The sequence below is a fragment of the Thamnophis elegans genome, chromosome 9 (assembly GCF_009769535.1).
Source record: "Thamnophis elegans isolate rThaEle1 chromosome 9, rThaEle1.pri, whole genome shotgun sequence".
NCBI lineage: Eukaryota > Metazoa > Chordata > Lepidosauria > Squamata > Colubridae > Thamnophis > Thamnophis elegans.
Genome location: NC_045549.1, coordinates 47,735,477 through 47,754,289, shown reverse-complemented (window position 1 = coordinate 47,754,289; position 18,813 = coordinate 47,735,477). Strand labels below are relative to the sequence as shown.

The 18,813-nt window shown below is 42.5% G+C and overlaps 1 protein-coding gene across 6 annotated transcripts in view; it reads right to left on the bottom strand.

Annotated features, from left to right (window-relative positions):
• FAT1 (FAT atypical cadherin 1) overlaps window positions 1–18,813 on the bottom strand; it is a 129,787-nt gene that overhangs the window by 44,146 nt on the left and 66,828 nt on the right. For all 6 annotated transcript variants that reach the window (XM_032223993.1, XM_032223992.1, XM_032223995.1 and 3 more), the window contains exons 6-9: window positions 18,535–18,745; window positions 14,367–14,506; window positions 9,412–9,687; window positions 2,260–2,470 (exon numbers count right to left, since the gene is read on the bottom strand). In XM_032223993.1, the coding sequence (XP_032079884.1) occupies window positions 2,260–2,470; window positions 9,412–9,687; window positions 14,367–14,506; window positions 18,535–18,745 (838 nt within the window). The remainder of the gene's footprint in view (window positions 1–2,259; window positions 2,471–9,411; window positions 9,688–14,366; window positions 14,507–18,534; window positions 18,746–18,813) is intronic.

The following is an 18,813-nucleotide window of genomic DNA, read 5'->3' as shown; positions in this document are numbered from 1 at the left end:
CCATAAAGCCCTGCATGGTAGTGGATCTGCGTACTTGAGAGACCGCCTTCTGCCAATTACCTCCCTGCGACCAATTAGATCTCATAGATTGGGCCTCCTCCGAATTCCATCGGCCAGCCAGTGCCAGCTGGCAACTACAAGGAGGAGGGCCTTCTCAGTAGTAGCCCCGACCCTTTGGAACGAGCTCCCCGTGGAGATTCGTACCCTCACCACCGTCCAGGCCTTCCGCACAGCCCTTAAGAACTGGCTAGCCCGTCAGGCCTGGGGACAAAGATAGCCGCCCCTCCCGAATGATGAATGAATGTTGCTTATTATTTTTACTATATGTGTCTACGCCATTGTTTGTATTCCCCTTCCTGATTTTATGTGAGCTGCCCTGAGTCCCCTCAGGGAAAAGGGCGGCCTACAAATGTTAATAAACATTCAAACATTCAAACATTACTGAATACCAACTTAGTAGATTCAAATAATATAAAGCACAATGTCCTTTAAATGCCATAGCATTTTATGCTGAAGTAAAACAAAAAACTTAGAATGAGCCTTATTCTGGAATGAGAATAAGCTCCCAGCTGGTAGCCAGCAAAGGAACTGAATTCTGCAAGTGCCTGAAATTGTATGCAGTTAGGAGAAGAAATCAAGTGGGCTATAAGCATTGGAAAGGCCTGTGCCCCAACGTGCATAATAGGAATGTAGTGGGTTGCTGATGGATGGAGTTCTCTGACCCTGCTTTTCTAAGTTCATAGTAATCTAGAATATTTTGGGAGGAGAGAGGTTAATTATTATGGTCATATTTTCAAAACTGATTTTTCCATAAATATCCAGCCTGCAAATTGTAATCAAATGTCCTTTGATCAAGTCTCAATTGAAGCTTAATTAGTAGTTCATTAGCAGTCCTTTTATGTCATTATTTTTAAATCTAAAAACACTTCAGTGGCTTAATTAAAACATTTTTTAGCTAAATTACTCCCAATTAAAATGTATAGACTTGAGGCTCTGTATTAAAATTGTTACTTTGAGAAAAGGCAGTTTCATTCTGACTGCTGAATAAAAACAGGAACAAACAGGCTTTTCTGAATGGCAGAAAATTCTCTGGCATTTCACAGTGCCTAGGAAATTCCCAGAAATTAAGACAGCAAATATTTTCCTAATACTTTAATTACAGAACATAGCAGGCAAATTTTAAATCCACCACTTCATAATGACTGACTTTATTAGTATGTTTAAATTATGTATTTGGGTAGAATGTTAATATTATCCTTTTTTATTACTAGAAGTCATAAACAGAGTGCCATTCTTAGAATACCCCATTTCTAATCCTTTAAGCCATTACAAGCATTTAAGGAATGTTCATTTCATATGCCTAAAATGTTTGCCCCCATGCTTTAGCTGTAGAGTTGCTGAATAGACCAGAGAAAACAATGTTGAGAAAGTTTTAACATTTCCTCCCACAATGTTCTCTGGATAAATAAGGAAGAAGAATTTTTAAGGAAAGAAGAGAAAGATTGGGTGACAGGGAGCTAGCTGGAAAACAAACATCTGACCAGTTTTCATTTCAAAATAATGTCCTTTCTTCTAAACTATTTTCATACAACATGGGATGCTATGTTTTATACATTTTAATTAATAGATTACAACCTAACCTCAAATGTGGGGTTCTAATCTTTATATTTAAATAAAAGTAGAAGATTCCCTTTATATAACCTTCTGTGCTGTGAGAGTCTTGTTGGAAATCTATTGCATCAGAAGCCATCATTCTATAAATGGAAAATTATATGACTCTAGATACACAGATCATTTTCAGAGATGCCTCTTGATTTATGAAACTTCCTTTTAAAGTAGCAGCTGTATTTCATCATCATTCTGGATCCTAGAAACAGACATTTCTAATCTCCTTGCTGCTTTTAGTGCAGCATATTCCAGATAATATATAGATTGTCATTTTTTTTAACTTTTAAAATAAGTGAGCCATTACTTAACTACATTTAAAACAGGGAGAAAACAAAATTAACCAATCATTACTTCATTTTAATGGTTAATAATCGGAGGATTTTCTTCTTGGGGAGGGGATGCTATTTTGCTTCATACTATGCAAATAATTTGAACAAAGAAATAAATTCAGTATAGATCAAATACTTTTGAAAGTAAGCTTTGCATTATTTTGATTAATGTAGGTCTGGTCACAATTTGCATATTGTAAACTGTGGATATTTTTAAATTACATTTTAATCTTGACAACATATTGAAAATATTGGAATTTACCTGATTCTATGGAGTATATGATTTCTGCATTTTCCCCTTTATCCTTATCTAATGCTGTAACTTGAATCACCATGGACCCAACAGCTGCTGACTCATATACTTGGCCTTCATAAGAAGAACTGGTGAAATATGGAGCGTGATCATTTGTATCACTAACATTAATGATGATTTTAGCAAAGTTACGCTTGACAGGAACATCTTGATCTCGTACCTAAAATAATTAGCACAGTTAACAATTAGCACTTTATTTTATCCAAATTAACAAAAAAGACCGTTGGCTTACCTGAACGGTCGTTCTCGGGGCACTGCGAAGAGAGCCCAAATGCTGGGTTAACACAGCCTATCTGCCCTTGGACTGAGTGATGTTTTTCTTGACCACGCCTCCTTTGCCTGCACATGCTCAATTCGAAAACGAAGGAACCGTCCTGTAATCAATTACAGTCAATACAGCCACATCGTTCAATACTAACACCCGGGTGGGTTTGGGCTCTCTTCGCAGTGCCCCGAGAACGACCGTTCAGGTAAGCCAACGGTCTTTCTCCAGTGCACTGCTCAGAGAGCCCAAATGCTGGGAGAGCTATTGAGTCCCAGGGTGGGGAAGCGCCGAAGCCTCTGGCATTTCAGCCACTCTTTGTAATACTCTTCTGCCAAAGGAGGCTTCGGCTGAGGCAAAGGTGTCAATCTTATAGTTTCTAATAAAGGCCGTGGGGGAAGCCCAGGTGGCCGCTCTACAAATGTCTAGGATAGAGGCCTGGGTTGCCCAGGCTGCAGACGTTGCAGCACTCCTGGTGGAGTGAGCGGTGATTCGTCTCGGAGCCGTCTTGCCCTGGTGCTCCTATGCCAGTTTGATGCAAGCACGTAGCCAACGTCCCCCAGTGTGAGAGGAGACCTTGCGGCCCAGGGACGCAGGGAGGAAGGAGACAAAGAAAGCCTCTGACCGGCGGTAGTCCTTTGTTCTCTTTACATACGTGCGCACGGCCCGTCTCACGTCCAGCTTGTGCCACTCACGCTCCTTAGGGTGAGAAGGATGGGGACAGAAGTTGGGCAAAATAAGTTCTTGAGTCCTGTGAAACAGGGAGTTAATTTTCGGAGCAAATGACGGATCAAGTCTCAATATTACTCTGTCCGGGTGAACTACGCACAAATCCTCCCTGACAGAGAGCGCAGCAAGCTCAGCTACCCTGCGAGCGGATGTAATGGCCACCAGGAAAGCGGTTTTGATGGTGAGGTAGCGCAGACTGGTCTTTTTTAAAGGCTCAAATGGGGCTTTGGTCAGGGCCTTAAGCACAAATGGAAGATCCCATGACGGATACCGGTGAACAGTTGGAGGGCTGATGTTCGCTGCTCCCTTGAGAAAGCTCTTGATCTGGGGGAGCTGACTCAGCGAGCGAGAGGAGCCCTTTGCCAGGATGGTAGACAACGCTGCAACCTGGCGTCTGAGGGTGCTGACTGCAAGGCCCTTATCCAGACCCTCTTGCAAAAAGTCTAGGGTCTGGGGGATCGAGGCTGAGGAGGCCTCTATGTTCCTAGTCTTGCACCACCGTGAGAAGGCGGCCCAGGTGGCATCGTAGATTCTAGTCGTAGAGGGCTTCCTGGACGCTTGGATTGTTCGAATGACCTGGTCAGAGAATTTTTGCTTTCTCAGGAGCTCCCCTTCAAGTGCCAAACGGCTAGCTGCAGCCACTGGGGCTCCGGATGGATGATGGCCCCCTGGCTGAGGGCAATCTTGTCCCGGGGGATTCTCCAAGGTCTTTGAACTGAGAGGCTGACCAGGTCTGCGTACCAGGGCCTTCTGGGCCAGAAGGGAGCCACCAGAATGAGGTCTGCCTTTTCGGTCAGGAGCTTGTTCACCACTTGAGGGATGAGCGGAAGTGGAGGGAAGGCATACAGAAGTCCCTGAGGCCACGCTGACCTCAGAGCATTTGTTCCCTCCGCCTGGGGCGAGTGGTAGCAACTGAAGAAGCGTGAGAGCTGTGTGTTGTTGTGTGTGGCAAACAGGTCTACCTGTGGCTTGCCGAACCTCCTCACGATCTGCTGGAACAGGTCCGGGTGCATGCGCCACTCCGAGTGGTCGATGCGTTGGCGGCTCAGCCAGTCTGCTTCCCGGTTGCTTACGCCGGAGATGTGATCTGCACTGAGAGAAGCCAGATGACGTTCCGCCCACCTGCCCAGCGCTTCTGCCTCGAGCATGAGGGCCTTTGATCGAGTGCCCCCTTGCCGGTTTATGTGCGCTTTTGTCGCCACATTGTCTGTCATCAACAGTACATGAGCCCCTCTTACTAGAGATGCGAACTTTCTCAGCGCTAGGTGAGCTGCCCTCAGTTCCAGCCAATTGATGCTGTGGGCGGCCTCCCTCTGAGTCCATCGGCCTTGGGCTAGGTGGCCCAGACAGTGGGCGCCCCACCCCAGGAGGCTGGCATCCGTGGTGACAACTAGTCTCTCCGGCTCCTTGAACAGGCAGCCCTTCCTGACTGCCTTGGACCTCCACCATGCCAGAGACCGGATCACCTTTCGTGGGAGCCGAACCTGCCTGAGTGAGTTGCTGTTCCTGGCCCTCTGCACTGGCAGCAGAAACCACTGCAGCTCCCTGGCGTGAAGGCGAGCCCAGGGAACCACCCCCAGGCACGAGATCATTATCCCTAGGAGCTGGGACAGCTGAATGATGGGTACCGACCTGGCAAGGCCGCAGTGCTTCACTCTGCGTCTCAGGTTCGACAGCCGGTCTGGCGAAAGAAATACCTGGCAGGAGGTGGAGTTGATGATCGCACCCAGGTGCTGTATACAGGTGGATGGTCGGAACTGGCTCTTCTCCATGTTGACAGAGAAGCCATGGTACTGCAGGGTCTGCACAGTTAGAGAAACATCGCGGTGTGCCTGCTTGGTGGTGAGAGAGTGAATGATTATGTCTAAATAACATTCCAGACGAACCGGATGGTTGCGGAGATGAGCCGCTAGCACTGCCAGAATTTTAGTGAATGTTCTGGGCGCAGATGATAGCCCGAAGGGAAGAGCCCTGTACTGGAAATGCTTCCCTTCCGCGTAGAACCTCAGGAACCGCCTGTGGGCCACATGGATGGGGACATGCAGGTAGGCCTCTTTGAGATCTATTGATGTCAATAGGTCCCCCTCCCTCACACAGCCCAGGATGGAGTGGAGTGACTGCATCTTGAACCTCTTGTAAGCCAGATGCTGATTTAGGCTCTTGAGGTCCAAGATGACCCTCCACCCCCCTGAACTTTTGGGCACTAGGAAGAGGATCGAATAGAAGCCCCTCCCCTGCTGATCCCTGGGGACTGGCTCTATCGCCTCTATCTCTAGGAGATGGCAGATTTCTGCCCTCATGCGTTCCCTCTTTTCTGGGTTCCTGGGGGTAGGGCAGTGGATAAACTTTCTTTGGGGAAAGGATAGGAAGTCCAGGAGAAGGCCCTTGCGAATGGTGTTGAGGACCCACTACGGCATACAGCCGTAGCCGACCCCCGATGGGGGGATCCCTGTGACCGTCACTTTCCCTTATGAAAGGGCCGGGATCCACCACTGTTGTTTCCTCCTCCTCGGAATGGTCTCCGAAAGGAAGACTGGGATTGGTTGGCACGAGCCCCGAAGGATCTGTCTTGGTGCCTATCCCCCCCTGCCTGAAAGGGCCTCTGATAGGAGGAAGGGTGAGAAGATTGCCCTGTTTCCTGGCTCCTGTAGGGTCTCTTACGAAAGGACCCCGCCCCTTTCCGGTCACCCCTTTTAAGGTTGCCGGAAGGATCTTGCGTTTGTCCTTGGTTTCGGTGACAAACTTGTCCAGGGCCTCTCCAAACAGAAAGCCCCCTTTAAATGGGGCCGATGCCAGCTTCCATTTAGCCTTCATTTCGGCCTGCCAGTGCCTGAGCCATAGGAGGCGGCGGGAGGTGATATTGGAAGCTAGAGCTCTGGAAGAGAATTTTGCTGCTGTCAAGGTGGCATCCGCCGAATACTCGACAGCGGTAATAATCTTGGTTAGCTCATGGCGCCACCTAGATTTCCTGGGCGGGGGTCTGGACCTGAGTTGGCGCAGCCAGAATAGGGTGGCCCTAATAAAAAAGGAGGCAGAGGTGGATGCCTTGATGGCCCAGGCAGACGCCATGTGTGTTTTCTGACATGCCTTTTCCGACCTCTTATCTTCTGCCTTAAGTCCCTCTAGGAGCTCAGCTGGCAGGTTGGAATTGGAAGTCAGAGACACGACTGGGGCATCTACTTCTGGGAATTCGAGGATTTCCTCCATTTTATCTTCTACTGCATATAGAGTTCTATCCCCCCCACTGGGGTTGGTCAGGGTGCCCGGCTGTAGCCACTGGCGCTGTACCGCGTCCATAAATAGGTCTGGCACAGGAATAACCTCGGGAGTTTCTACTGTCTCTTTGAACAACCCATGCTTAAGATCCTTGGAAGTGGAAGCCTGAGAGGCCTCAGGTCTGGAAGTGGGGCCTAACTCTGTGGCCGTCATGGCTTTGTGCAAGATAGACTTGAATAATGACGGTTGAAACAGGCCAGAGAATTTTGGCTTGTCAGGGGTGGGGTTTTCGTCTTCGGAAAGGGCGAAAATCTCCCCTTCTTCCTGCTCAGAACTTGATAACCCAGAGTGAGAGGGGCTTGAAGATGGAGAGGATACAGGCTCCTTAGAGGTGGAGGCCCTAGGTTTGCGTTTCTCCTTTGGGGCCTTGCCCTTGCGAGAGCCCTTGCGCTTAATGCCTTCAGCTATCCCTTGGGAGATGGCTAAGGCAATTACCTCCCTCATTTCATCCGAAAGAGCAGGACTTTTTCCCCTTTTTTTCTTTTGCTTACTGGGCCTGCGACGGCTAGGCCTGCCTGAGCTGGATCCACCCTTCCCAAAGGGGGAATTCTGGACAGAACCTCATTCCTCTCCGATGGAGGAGCTAGGGGAGTCGGGGTACCCCCAAGATGCTTCAGGAGATGGATCCCTGGATGCATAGTTATCCCCAGACAAGAATTCACTGTCCCCGGGGGATTGGGCCTCACGATCAGGGGAAGCTGACTCCCTGCTGCGACGGTCTGGGCTAGGTTCTGGCTGAAGGGGCCTTGAAACCTCCCTGGGATCCACTGTGGCTCTTGGAGAAGACCTTTCAAGTGAGCCTTTGTGCCCTTTGCCTTTATTTACAGAGGGATCCAGCTTGCAGCGCTTGCTGGAGGGCCCCACCTGATCCCCTAAGGCCTCCCTGCATTCCTCAGCCATTTCAGGTCCCCACGAGGCCTGGAAGATAGCTGGAGTTGGGATGGGCACGCGCTGGCCTTTGCAGTCCAAAAGCACTGGCAGAATCTCCAGGAGGGAAGGGCCGCCTTGGGGTCGGATTTCCTTCCTCCCACCGCCCTCGGTTCCCCGAGACTTAGCTTATTTTCCGGAGGGAGAGACTAGCTGGCTTCCCAGACTAGCCCCCAGCCTCCCCGCGGCGTTCTGCAGTCGTTGAGGGCTCGCTGAGGCTCCGTTGGCTGGCTGGGCTCTTCTTGCTGCCTTGTTCCTCGCACGCTCTGAGCTCTGCCGCTCTGCCCAGTGAGTCGGAACGATCCAAAATGGCGGGGGTGCGCACGCAGCCGCTTCCCGCTCTTTCCAGCCCTGAAAGGCGCGCGAAGGCTCCAGCCGTCGCTGCTGTTGCTGGGCAAAATGGAGCAGGCGAGGGAATCCTAGCAATCCGGCTCACCTGCTTTAGAGCCTTCTCAGAGCCTTGCTGGACTTTTCCTCCCCCTGGGACGCCCCTGTTCCAACAGGGAACTTGGTTTATCCCACTAAATGCCCCCTTGCTAGCCAGCCCCCGCTGTGCAAGCCTTTTCAACCCCCTGCAGTGCTTGCAATTAGCAACAGCAGGGAAAACCCGGCAGCCCTTCTCTTAAAGCGACGGAAGCCTCACTGGAGGCAAATAGACAGACCTGATGTAGAAGCGTGATTTCCTCTATCTGAGAATTTAAACGTGGTCCAAATTGGGAAACTTTTTCCAGCCTTTCTGCTCTTAGACTGGAGCTCTCCCAAAACAGCCCTAACTCGGGCGGACTGAGTTTTCGAATTGAGCATGTGCAGGCAAAGGGAGGCGTGGTCAAGAAAAACATCACTCAGTCCAAGGGCAGATAGGCTGTGTTAACCCAGCATTTGGGCTCTCTGAGCAGTGCACTGGAGAATTCAATTTTTACACGGAACTTTATTCTAAACAAATTGTCAAACCTCCATCCTACAGAAATAATTTTGCTCAATACAAACACATACAATGCAAGAGAATAAATATTACAATTTCGCCTATTTCTTTTGTGATGTGGGTGAGTGTTTTTAATATTGTGTACCATTCACAAGCGTATGATTAGCGTTACAGATGGCTTTTTATATAAATCTCCTTAGTTAGATTAGACAAGGAAGAGATAGGAATTAAAATGGGGAAAAGGAATAATAATAGTTAAGCACTTCTTTTTAATTGGTCGTCTCTTTGATAATATTCAAAGTGAAATGCCTTCCAAACAAGAACAAAACAGAAATGAGGGGACAAAACATTAAACAGCTTGAATGTGGAAAAAGACCATAACATTAGCTGGCATTAGTATTTTATAGTGTTTAGAAAATTTTTGATCTTTCAAATATATCATCTAAATAAAGTTTACAGAACTCTTTATGAAATAGGTCAGTTCTACAGTATTGCCATCTATGTTAGTTGCCCAGAATTGCTATAGTGAGTTGGCAGACCTACAATTTGGATATTTCATTTTAAAGCCAGTGTCTTGTAGATTTGGAGATAACAAGTTGCCAAAGAACATCATAAGTAGTATCACAGAAGAATTAACATTTAAACAAATAACTTTTAAATTTACAGCTCAGAGTTAAATTGAAGGGTGGTTTGGGTGAGAGCTAACGAGTGTATTGAAAAGGGAAGGCATTCTAAAAATTAGGGAAAGAAGGCTTCCCAATTTACATATCCCACAAACCTTTCCCAAGCAAAAACAAGTAAATGGTTAAGCTATGTGGTATATATAAGTGTAAGAGGTAGCTGACCTGCAGTCATTTCAGTTTCTACTTATGAATGGTACTGTTTTACTGAAAAGCCAGACATTTAATTTGTTTTTCAGATTTGTAGCCATATTGCAAAGTTTAACACTTCAGCTGAAAAACAAGTACAATAATGGGTTTTTTACCATGACTGTGAGAACATGTTGATGGATGACTTCATGATCCAACTTTTCAACAGTATAAAGTGAGCCAGTTACAGGATCAAGGCGGAATTTCCTAAGGCTGGTAGGATCCATGCTGCTTTGCATAGTATAAATTAGTTTATTCTTCTCATCTCTGTCTGAGGCACTGACTTGCAAAATTTCTGTCTCTGGCAATATGTCTTCTGCTATAACGACTTGGTATTCTAACAGAGAAAATTCTGGTCTGTGATCATTTGTATCTATTATATTAATGTACACCTGAAATGACATGCAAAAATAAAACATGGCAGCAACAACATTGTAACATAAATATGAAACCCCACAGGAAATCAGAAAATAATGCTGCAAACAAGCTACAGACGACAATATAAAATAATACATATTAGAGAGGATCAAGTCAGTCTGTTGCAGAGGGAAAAAAATTGTCCATCCACTATTTTAGAAGTTTTCAAGATTCTGAGCATGATGTATGAAATTCTTATTTTGTCCTCTAAAGAACACAATTATCTTTAGGATGGGCTGGTCTTTGTAGAAAATATAACATCCTTAACATGTGGCATACCTTTTCAATCATATCTACTATAGTATGTTATATTTACTAACTATACCAAATTAGCAGAAATTATAGACTACTCCAATCCAATGATTCTAGGTGGAATTATGTAATTCATATGATTAAATAATTTAGAACAGTTAGTTACTTTCATATAAAAGTGACAATATTTGTACTATTTTACCAGAGTTCAACATTTTAGGACTAAGAAAAGCAACATATTAATGTGGTTCATAAAATATTCATTCACATATATATATATTGATTGAAATGATCACGTCTGATATACATTTACTATCAATTACAAGTTTCATATACGGATAGTTCAAAACAAATCTTTATACTATGTGTTTGTTTTCTCCAATCCTTTATTTATGAACAAACTTTAACATTGTAAATATTATTGAAATATTTCCTTTTCTACATGTATGCAGCATCAATCTCTATTTCAGTCATTAAGTTAGCATAAAATGACAATTTACAACCATCTAAATATGAACAGCCTAGTCAATGAAAAAATACTAAAACACAGAATTATTAACAAAAGAAAAAAACCTTAATATCACTAAAATCTACATGTAAAATATAATTAATATGGATACTATGTAAAGTATAATGTGCAGAATACAATAGAGTGGTATAAATATTATGATATAAAAAGCAATGCTAATAAGTAACTATAAAACTAAGCAACTAGAAATAAATCAACAAGGATACATCTAATATATCTAACTGCTGTCTAATCCAGCAATTCTAACTGCTATAAATGAATGAGTTACTTTATAGAAGTTATGAACGTAACAGAAAAAAAATCAAACTACAGTCATTAACACTTCTGTGAACACACACACACACACACACACACACACACACACACACACACACATATATATATATATATATATATATATATATATATATACACAAACTGAAATAAACTATTCCAAAAAAAATACATGTATGTCAACTAGCAATTGGGACAAATATCTGAGTGCTCTAGAAAATTATGTGACAGCAGTGATCAACAAGACATATAAGAACTGACAAGAAAGAAGACCAGAGGCCATGGTTTCTATGATACCAAAAAGTGACAAGGACATCTGAGACTGTAGCAGCAACAGCACTTCACTCATCAATGTTTAGATAACTTCATCAAATATTCCACAGATGCTCACCCCAGTTATACTTCAGGGTTATTTTTTTCCCATAAGATCTTTCATGAAGTTATTATTTGCTTAAAAGTCTTTAAAAAATACCCACTGGTAGTCCTCAACCTATGACCACAATTGACTCCAAAGTTTGCCTTGTTAACCAAGACAGTTGTTAAGTGACTTTTGCCCCATTTTTCTTGTCATTGTTAAGTAAATCTCTGCAGTTGTTAAGCTAGTAACATGGTTGTTAAATGAAACTGGCTTCCCTATTGATTTTGTTTGTAAGCAAGTTGCAAAAGATGATCACATGAGCTGGGACATTGCAACTGTCATAAATACATTCCAATTGCCAATTTTTTTTTTTGAATTTTGATCATGTGACCACTGTGATCCTGCAATGCCCTAAGGGTGAAAAATAATCAGAAGTCAGTTTTTTTCAGTTGCTGTTGTAACTTTGGATGGTCATCAAACAAACGGTTGTAAGTAGAGAACTACCGGTATAAATAGATAAATCTGTGAGAGGCATGGGGAATGATGAAGTGGGACATCATGACTTAATTTTGTCCCCTTTTGCATGTGATCACAATGTGATATTACATGCATGCATAAAGAGGACCATGTGTGTCCTCCCACAATGCAATGTTGCTTTCATAATTTTGAATAAAACCGGGAATCCTCAGGATACCCCTGGATGAACAATAGAATAATATAATAAATAACATAATAGATAATACGGTGACATGATATATTACAATAATAAACAACACTTCAAAGCTTTCTTTTAGAATTTTAAAAACTGAATTCTTTAAGAGAAGTTTGGGAAAATTGCCTTAGGCAATAAACATGTCTAGACTAGTTGGAAACTTTGCTGCTTATTAAATAAACACAATTCTATTTCTTTTACATAATAGTGTTAAATTCCTGTAGCCAAAATTCAGTTAATTCTTTTAAGAAAGGAATATGAAAATTCAGATAAACTTTTATCACAAAAGTAATCTGTTCCTTTCTTGACAAATAAAAAACGTTTAAAAATGATATAGGATTTATAAATAGCAAACTATTATTTTCTAGAGGACATGGTCAATATTTGATTCTAACCATAGGAAAAATCACTCAAAGATGCTGTTTTGACAAAGAACCAACTCTACCCTTTGACTAAATAAACAGCCAAATCTCAACAATGTCTGCCATGATGACAATGATTCTGCGTTCCTTAGGATTTGTATATAATGGCATTCTTTATCTCATTCTGCTAATAAGTCACAGTCTAACTTCTCAACAATTGGTATCTAATAAATCTTTCAGATCTACTTCAGCTGATGTTCATCAGCACATCTTCTGGCAGCATATTTCACAGTTTAACAATAAGCTATGTCAAGGTCTCTTCCAATGGTCTAAAACCAGTTAATTACACTGGATAACCATGTTTTAGATAAAGGGGGAAAACTTTGTCTATATTCATGTTCATACCACACATAACTTATCTTTCTCATCTTTTGAAGAGGAGAAGGTGGGCAGAAGAAAAAGTTGGCCCAGCTATTTCAAAGTACAAGTAGGACTGATAATAAATCTTTCATTTTCTACTTTCTAATCTTTAAACTGAATTTGTTCTTTAATCATTTCATATGTCACAGTTGAGTTTATTCAAATTGCTTTTGTTTCAAACAGTCTTCCTCAAAATTCTGGTGCCAAGTTGTATGGAGAATTGTTGTCATATGGAAGTTGTTTCATGTGGTTTCAACAGAGAAGTTATATTCACAGTCATTTTATCTTGACATCAAAATAAACAGGAGGTCTTTAATCATTGGGATAATTCAAACATAAACAGCTATTGTTGCTTTATTTCAGGTTTTAATTTAAATAACCCTATATACAAACATAAATATACTACTAGTATATACAATGAAGACATATAAACAGATGGAAATTTTTGTTGGGGAACATCTAGTAGTAAGAAACCTAATCTGTCATTATTACTTTTAAGACCAACATTAATCCAGACATCAAAACAAAATTATTTCACTATAGAAATGATTATTTTCACTGAATTTGTGTGTATGGATATACACATTGTAGTATTTTCTTATTACTGCTATTATACTTTCTTTTCCTATGTGAATTGTAGCTTTGTCTTGTTTCTGGTTTTCATTTATTGTACTAATGGTAGAACACTGTCTGATTTTAAAGCTGACACAAAGTGTACTTATATACTCACACAGAATCGTCTCCCTTAGAATTATGGAACTTTAAGCTATTGTATTATATTTGTATAGAAAACTATTTTTCAAATAATATTACCGTATTTTTCAGACTATAAGACGCACCTTTTTTCCTCAAAAAACAGGCTGAAAATCTGGGTGCGTCTTATACACGGAATACAGCATTTTTTTGCCTTCCGAAACCCTGCCGCTTCACCAAAATGGCTGTGCATACCCTTACGGAGACTTTCAGAGAGCTCATGGAGGCTGGGGAGGGCAGAAATGAGCAAAAAACAGGCCGTTTTTTGCCTCCCTGCCCCCAGCAGCATTCAAACCTCCATAAGGTATGCATGCAATTTTTTTGACAAAAAACGGGTCCTTTTTCACAAAAAACTGGCCCTTTTTGCTCATTTTTGCCTTCCCCTCCTAGGAGCAATCTGCAAGACCCCCACCCCAAGGCTATTCATGCCTATTTTTGAAAAAAAAAAAACAGGCCTGTTTCGTGAAAAATGGCCGTTTTTGAGAGGTTTGCAGAGTGCAAAAACTTTTTTTTCCTTTTGGAAAGCTCTTTAATTGATTGATGAGAATTAAATTGATCAAGTGCTGTGCCAGCAGAAACACCTATCTATCTACTGTATTTCTCTCTCTCCCTAGTTCTCTCTCTCTATCCCTCTCCCTTTCTCTCTATCCCTTTATCTACCTACCTACCTACCTACCTACCTACTTAACTACTCTCTCCCTACCTATCTACTGCATTTTTCTCTCTCTCTCTCTCTCCCTCTACCTACCTACCTTCCTACACACTATCTCTCTTTCCCTACCTACCTACTGTATTTCTCTCTCTTTATCTCCCTGTCTATCCCTCTATCTACCTACCTACTTTTTAAAGAAATTTTCCTCTTCAAAACCTTGGTGAATCTTATACTCCGAAAAATACGGTACTTTATGTAATTCTGCCCAGGGACACTGAAAACGAACACATGAACACACAAACACAATCTGATTTCTGTAAACAGTTCATTAGAAATCCGTTACCTGTGTACTAATAGTTCTAGTTCCATCTGTTGCTTCTACTGTCAAATTGTAATTTGATTTCTGTTCTGCATCAAGAGGTTTAGCGACAACTATTGTTCCTGTGCCCTTGTCCACATCAAATCGGCTGTCAGAGTTGCCACCTGCTCCAAAAAATTGCACAAGAAGTAAATTCATAAAATCCCGTTTTCTTGTAACATGGGAATATTCTTTGCTCTAATGCAAAGAATCGAATAGGCAACTATGGTCCCTTTAGAACCTGTGGAGTTCAACTCCATGGCTGACTCTGGAATTCCAGGAATTGGAAGTTTAAACTCCACAGGTCTTAAAGGGCCATAGTTGCCCACCCTTACCCCAATGTTTTAATCAAATTAAAAAAAAACAACTTTGAAGCACTCAACTGATAATCTTACTGGAATAAAAGAGGAATAGCCATTTAAAATCTCCATTTCATTCAAAACTATGTATTTAGTGTTAAAATCCAACAGAACTCATTTCATTTCATTTTCATTTTATTAGAATTTATAGGCCGCCCTTTTCCCTGAGGGGACTCAGGGCGGCTTACATAAAATAAGGAAGGGAAGGTACAAGACAATAGACGCAAAACAATACATAAAAGTAAAATAGTAAACAACATTCATTCATCATTCGGGTGGGGACATATTATCTTTATCCCCAGGCCTGGCGGGCTAGCCAGGTCTTAAGGGCTGTGCGGAAGGTCTGGACGGTGGTGAGGGTACGAATCTCCATGGGGAGATCGTTCCAAAGGGTCGGAGCTACTACTGAAAAGGCTCTCCTCCGTGTGGTTGCCAGTCGACACTGACTGGCAGATGGAACTCGGAGGAGGCCTAATCTGTGTGATCTAATTGGTCGCAGGGAGGTAATTGGCAGGAGGCGGTCTCTCAAGTACGCAGATCCACTACCATGGAGGGCTTTATGAGTGACAAGTAGCACCTTGAAGCGCACCCAGAGATCAACAGGTAGCCAGCGCAGCTCGCGGAGGATAGGTGTTATGTGGACGAACCGAGGTGCACCCACAATCACTCGCGCGGCCGCGTTCTGGACTAGCTGAAGTCGCCGGATGCTCTTCAAGGGCAGCCCCATGTAGAGCACATTGCAGTATTCCAGCCTAGAGGTCACAAGGGCCCGAGTGACTGTTGTGAGGGCCTCCCGGTTCAAGTAGGGTCGCAACTGGCGCACCAGGCGAACCTGGGCAAATGCCCCCCTGGTCACAGCCGTCAGGTGGTGGTCGGAAGTCAGCTATGGGTCCAGGAGGACTCCCAAGTTGCGAACCCTCTCTGAGGGGTATAGAATTTGACCCCCCAGCCTGAGCGATGGAACACTGATCGAATTATTGGGAGGGAAACACAACAGCCACTCGGTCTTCTCCGGGTTGAGTACAAGCTTGTTAGCCCTCATCCAGTCCATAACGGCCTCAAGACCCCGGTTCATCACGTTCACCGCTTCATTGAGTTGGCACGGGGCGGACAGATACAACTGAGTATCGTCCGCGTATTGATGGTATCTTATCCCGTGCCTCCGAATGATCTCACTCAGCGGTTTCATGTAGATGTTAAATAGTAGGGGGGATAGGACCGAACCCTGCGGCACCCCATATGTTAGGGGCCTAGGGGTCGATCTCTGCCCCCCCACTAACACCAACTGCGACCTGTCCGAGAGGTAGGAGGAGAACCACTGCAAAACAGTGCCTCCCACCCCCACCTCCCGCAGTCGTCGCAGAAGGATACCATGGTCAATGGTATCGAAAGCCGCCGAGAGGTCAAGGAGAACCAGGATGGAGGCGTAGCCTCTGTCTCTGTCTCTCCAGAGATCATCGGTCAATGCGACCAAAGCGGTTTCTGTGCTGTAACCGGGTCTGAAGCCCGACTGGAAGGGGTCGAGATAACTTGCTTCCTCCAAGGACCGTTGAAGCTGGAAGGCCACCACCTTCTCGACAACCTTCCCCACAAAGGGGAGGTTGGAGACTGGACGGTAATTGTTAAGGACAGCTGGATCCAAGGATGACTTCTTCAGGAGGGGTCTCACCACCGCCGCTTTAAGTGCGGCGGGGAAGTGCCCCTCCTGAAGAGAGGCGGTGACAACCGCCTGGATCCAGCCTCGTGTCACCTCACTGCTGTTAGCAACCAGCCATGAGGGACACGGGTCCAGTACACAGGTGGAGGCACTCACAGCTCTCATGGCCTTGTCCACATCCCCAGGGGCAACTGATTCACCATGCTATATTTTTACTACTAGAATTTCCTCAAAGGCTTCTGAGTAAAAATAAAGATAAAGACAAAAGTCCCGCCGGGAATAGGGCAGCATATAAATAAAATGAATCTTGCATATAAATAAAAAATTCCAGCCACCCTTTTCTTTTCCTGAAATTAATTCTGACCATGATAGATTTATTTTGAATGGAACCCACTCTGCAGCAATAATGAAGTGGCATTGTATTAAATATTATGAAAATGATTAAAAGAAACTTTAATTAGTGTAATAAATATTTTTGCCCACCCAATTTTTTCTCAATTTTAGATAAAATATTTCTAAATAATAAATCATGTTATGTGTTACCATGTTACTGGGGATACCCACTCAAATTATCTTACTTCCATGGTGCATATTGATTATATTTTTTTAAAAAATATTTTAAAATAATTTTAAAACAGATGTTGTCATTCATTCTTGAGCTGCATTTCTTTCACAATTACATTGTACATTTCTTCCAAACATATATTTAGTTGTAAAGAAGCTTGAGAGATGTTAAAGGCATTTAATCACATGTATGTTTACAAATAATGGGCAGGATATTGCCTTATTACAAATAATACTGAATTTCTAGATTGCCAACTCTAAAAGCAGGATAAAGCTTCTAACTGCTACAAAACACAAACAGGGCTACAGCAGAACATCATACTCTTTATCTGAATTGCTTAGGAGCACATTGCATTGGCGATGATAAAATAACAGACAGAACCATGGCCAATTATTGTGAACTAGAAAGCTGTGAACTGATATAACATATTCTACATCAATGTTTTTTAGTGTAGATCTCATAATCTGACTGCAATTATGTGATCTAAGCAGATACCTTCTGTTATACAAGCCATGGGAAAGATGTAAAAAACTTCACTAGCAACTTTGTCCTCTGATATAGCCAAAAAGGAAAAATAATAATAATAAGGCAAATACAGAAAATGACAATCAATTTGATTCATGCTGGTAGTAACAGTCAAGAAACTTGCAGTAATTGCAGGATTCCAATCAGTACGTTTTATTATCTACACAATAGCAGCATTTCATGCAAATAGAAATTTTCACAATTCCCATTCAGCTAGGAACAAGCAGACAGACATAGATCAATTACTCCAACTAGCCCTTATCTACTAACTAGATCTCAAGAGTGCAACCTAAGCATTCTGGCTTGTTCTACTCTTAATAAATGGTGTGCACCCAAGAAGCTGAAATTGAACTGAAACTGCAACAAAGTGCATTGAATAAAGTCTTCTGCTTGATAGTTACTTTCATGGAATATTTGAATATCTTTGAGTGATAAGTCCATTGTGTCTAACTATGGATTATTAGAGTACAGCATTTTAGAAAATAGTTTTGCATCCTTTTCCAGATTGATAGACATCAATGGCTTTTTTACGGTGCTCTTCAAAAATTAAATTTAAGCAGAACCCCTGATGTGCAACAACTTCATTGGGATGAAAGGACCCAAAATCTTTGTGATTGGTATGGCTAAATCAGCATTGCTTAGTAATGCATTTAAAATACTGTCCTTAATTATCCATTTTTATTAAATTGAATCTAGCTATTAAATTAGACAGTGCAATTATTTTTCATACTGGAACATAGAATGTTGGATTATTTTATTTATTTTATTTATTTACAACCCATCACTCATCAACAGCATATATTTAATTAAATCCTTCCTAGATTTCTTTTCATTTTGTAGCTACTGACGAGATATTAACTATCATCTAAATCCGGGGGGGGGGGTCAAACTCACATGATCACATGACATATTATCACTCCCTCCCCTTTGCTAAAGAAGGGATGGACGTGGCCAGTGTGTGACGAATCTGGCCTGCGGGCGAAGAGTTTGACACCCCTGATCTAAATAATCAAGAAGTCACAATGAAAAATTCTAAAATTCTCTTACCTGTAATATCAAACCAGAGTGGAGTACTAAGTGGCTCTACACCTATTACACCAATCATGTGAGCTACTGGATCACTTTCCATGACCGTAAAAGAAAAAAACGATTCTTCAAAAGAAATGGGTTCAGAAGATGGAGTGGGTTTTGAGATCCATTCTATATGAAGACGGGCTGTTGATGACTTTTGTGGACGTCCATTATCCACAGCTTTGATCTAAGAATATAACAGTATTAGAAATTTTAAATGTTTGAAGGAAAATAAATTATATACAACACAGAAAA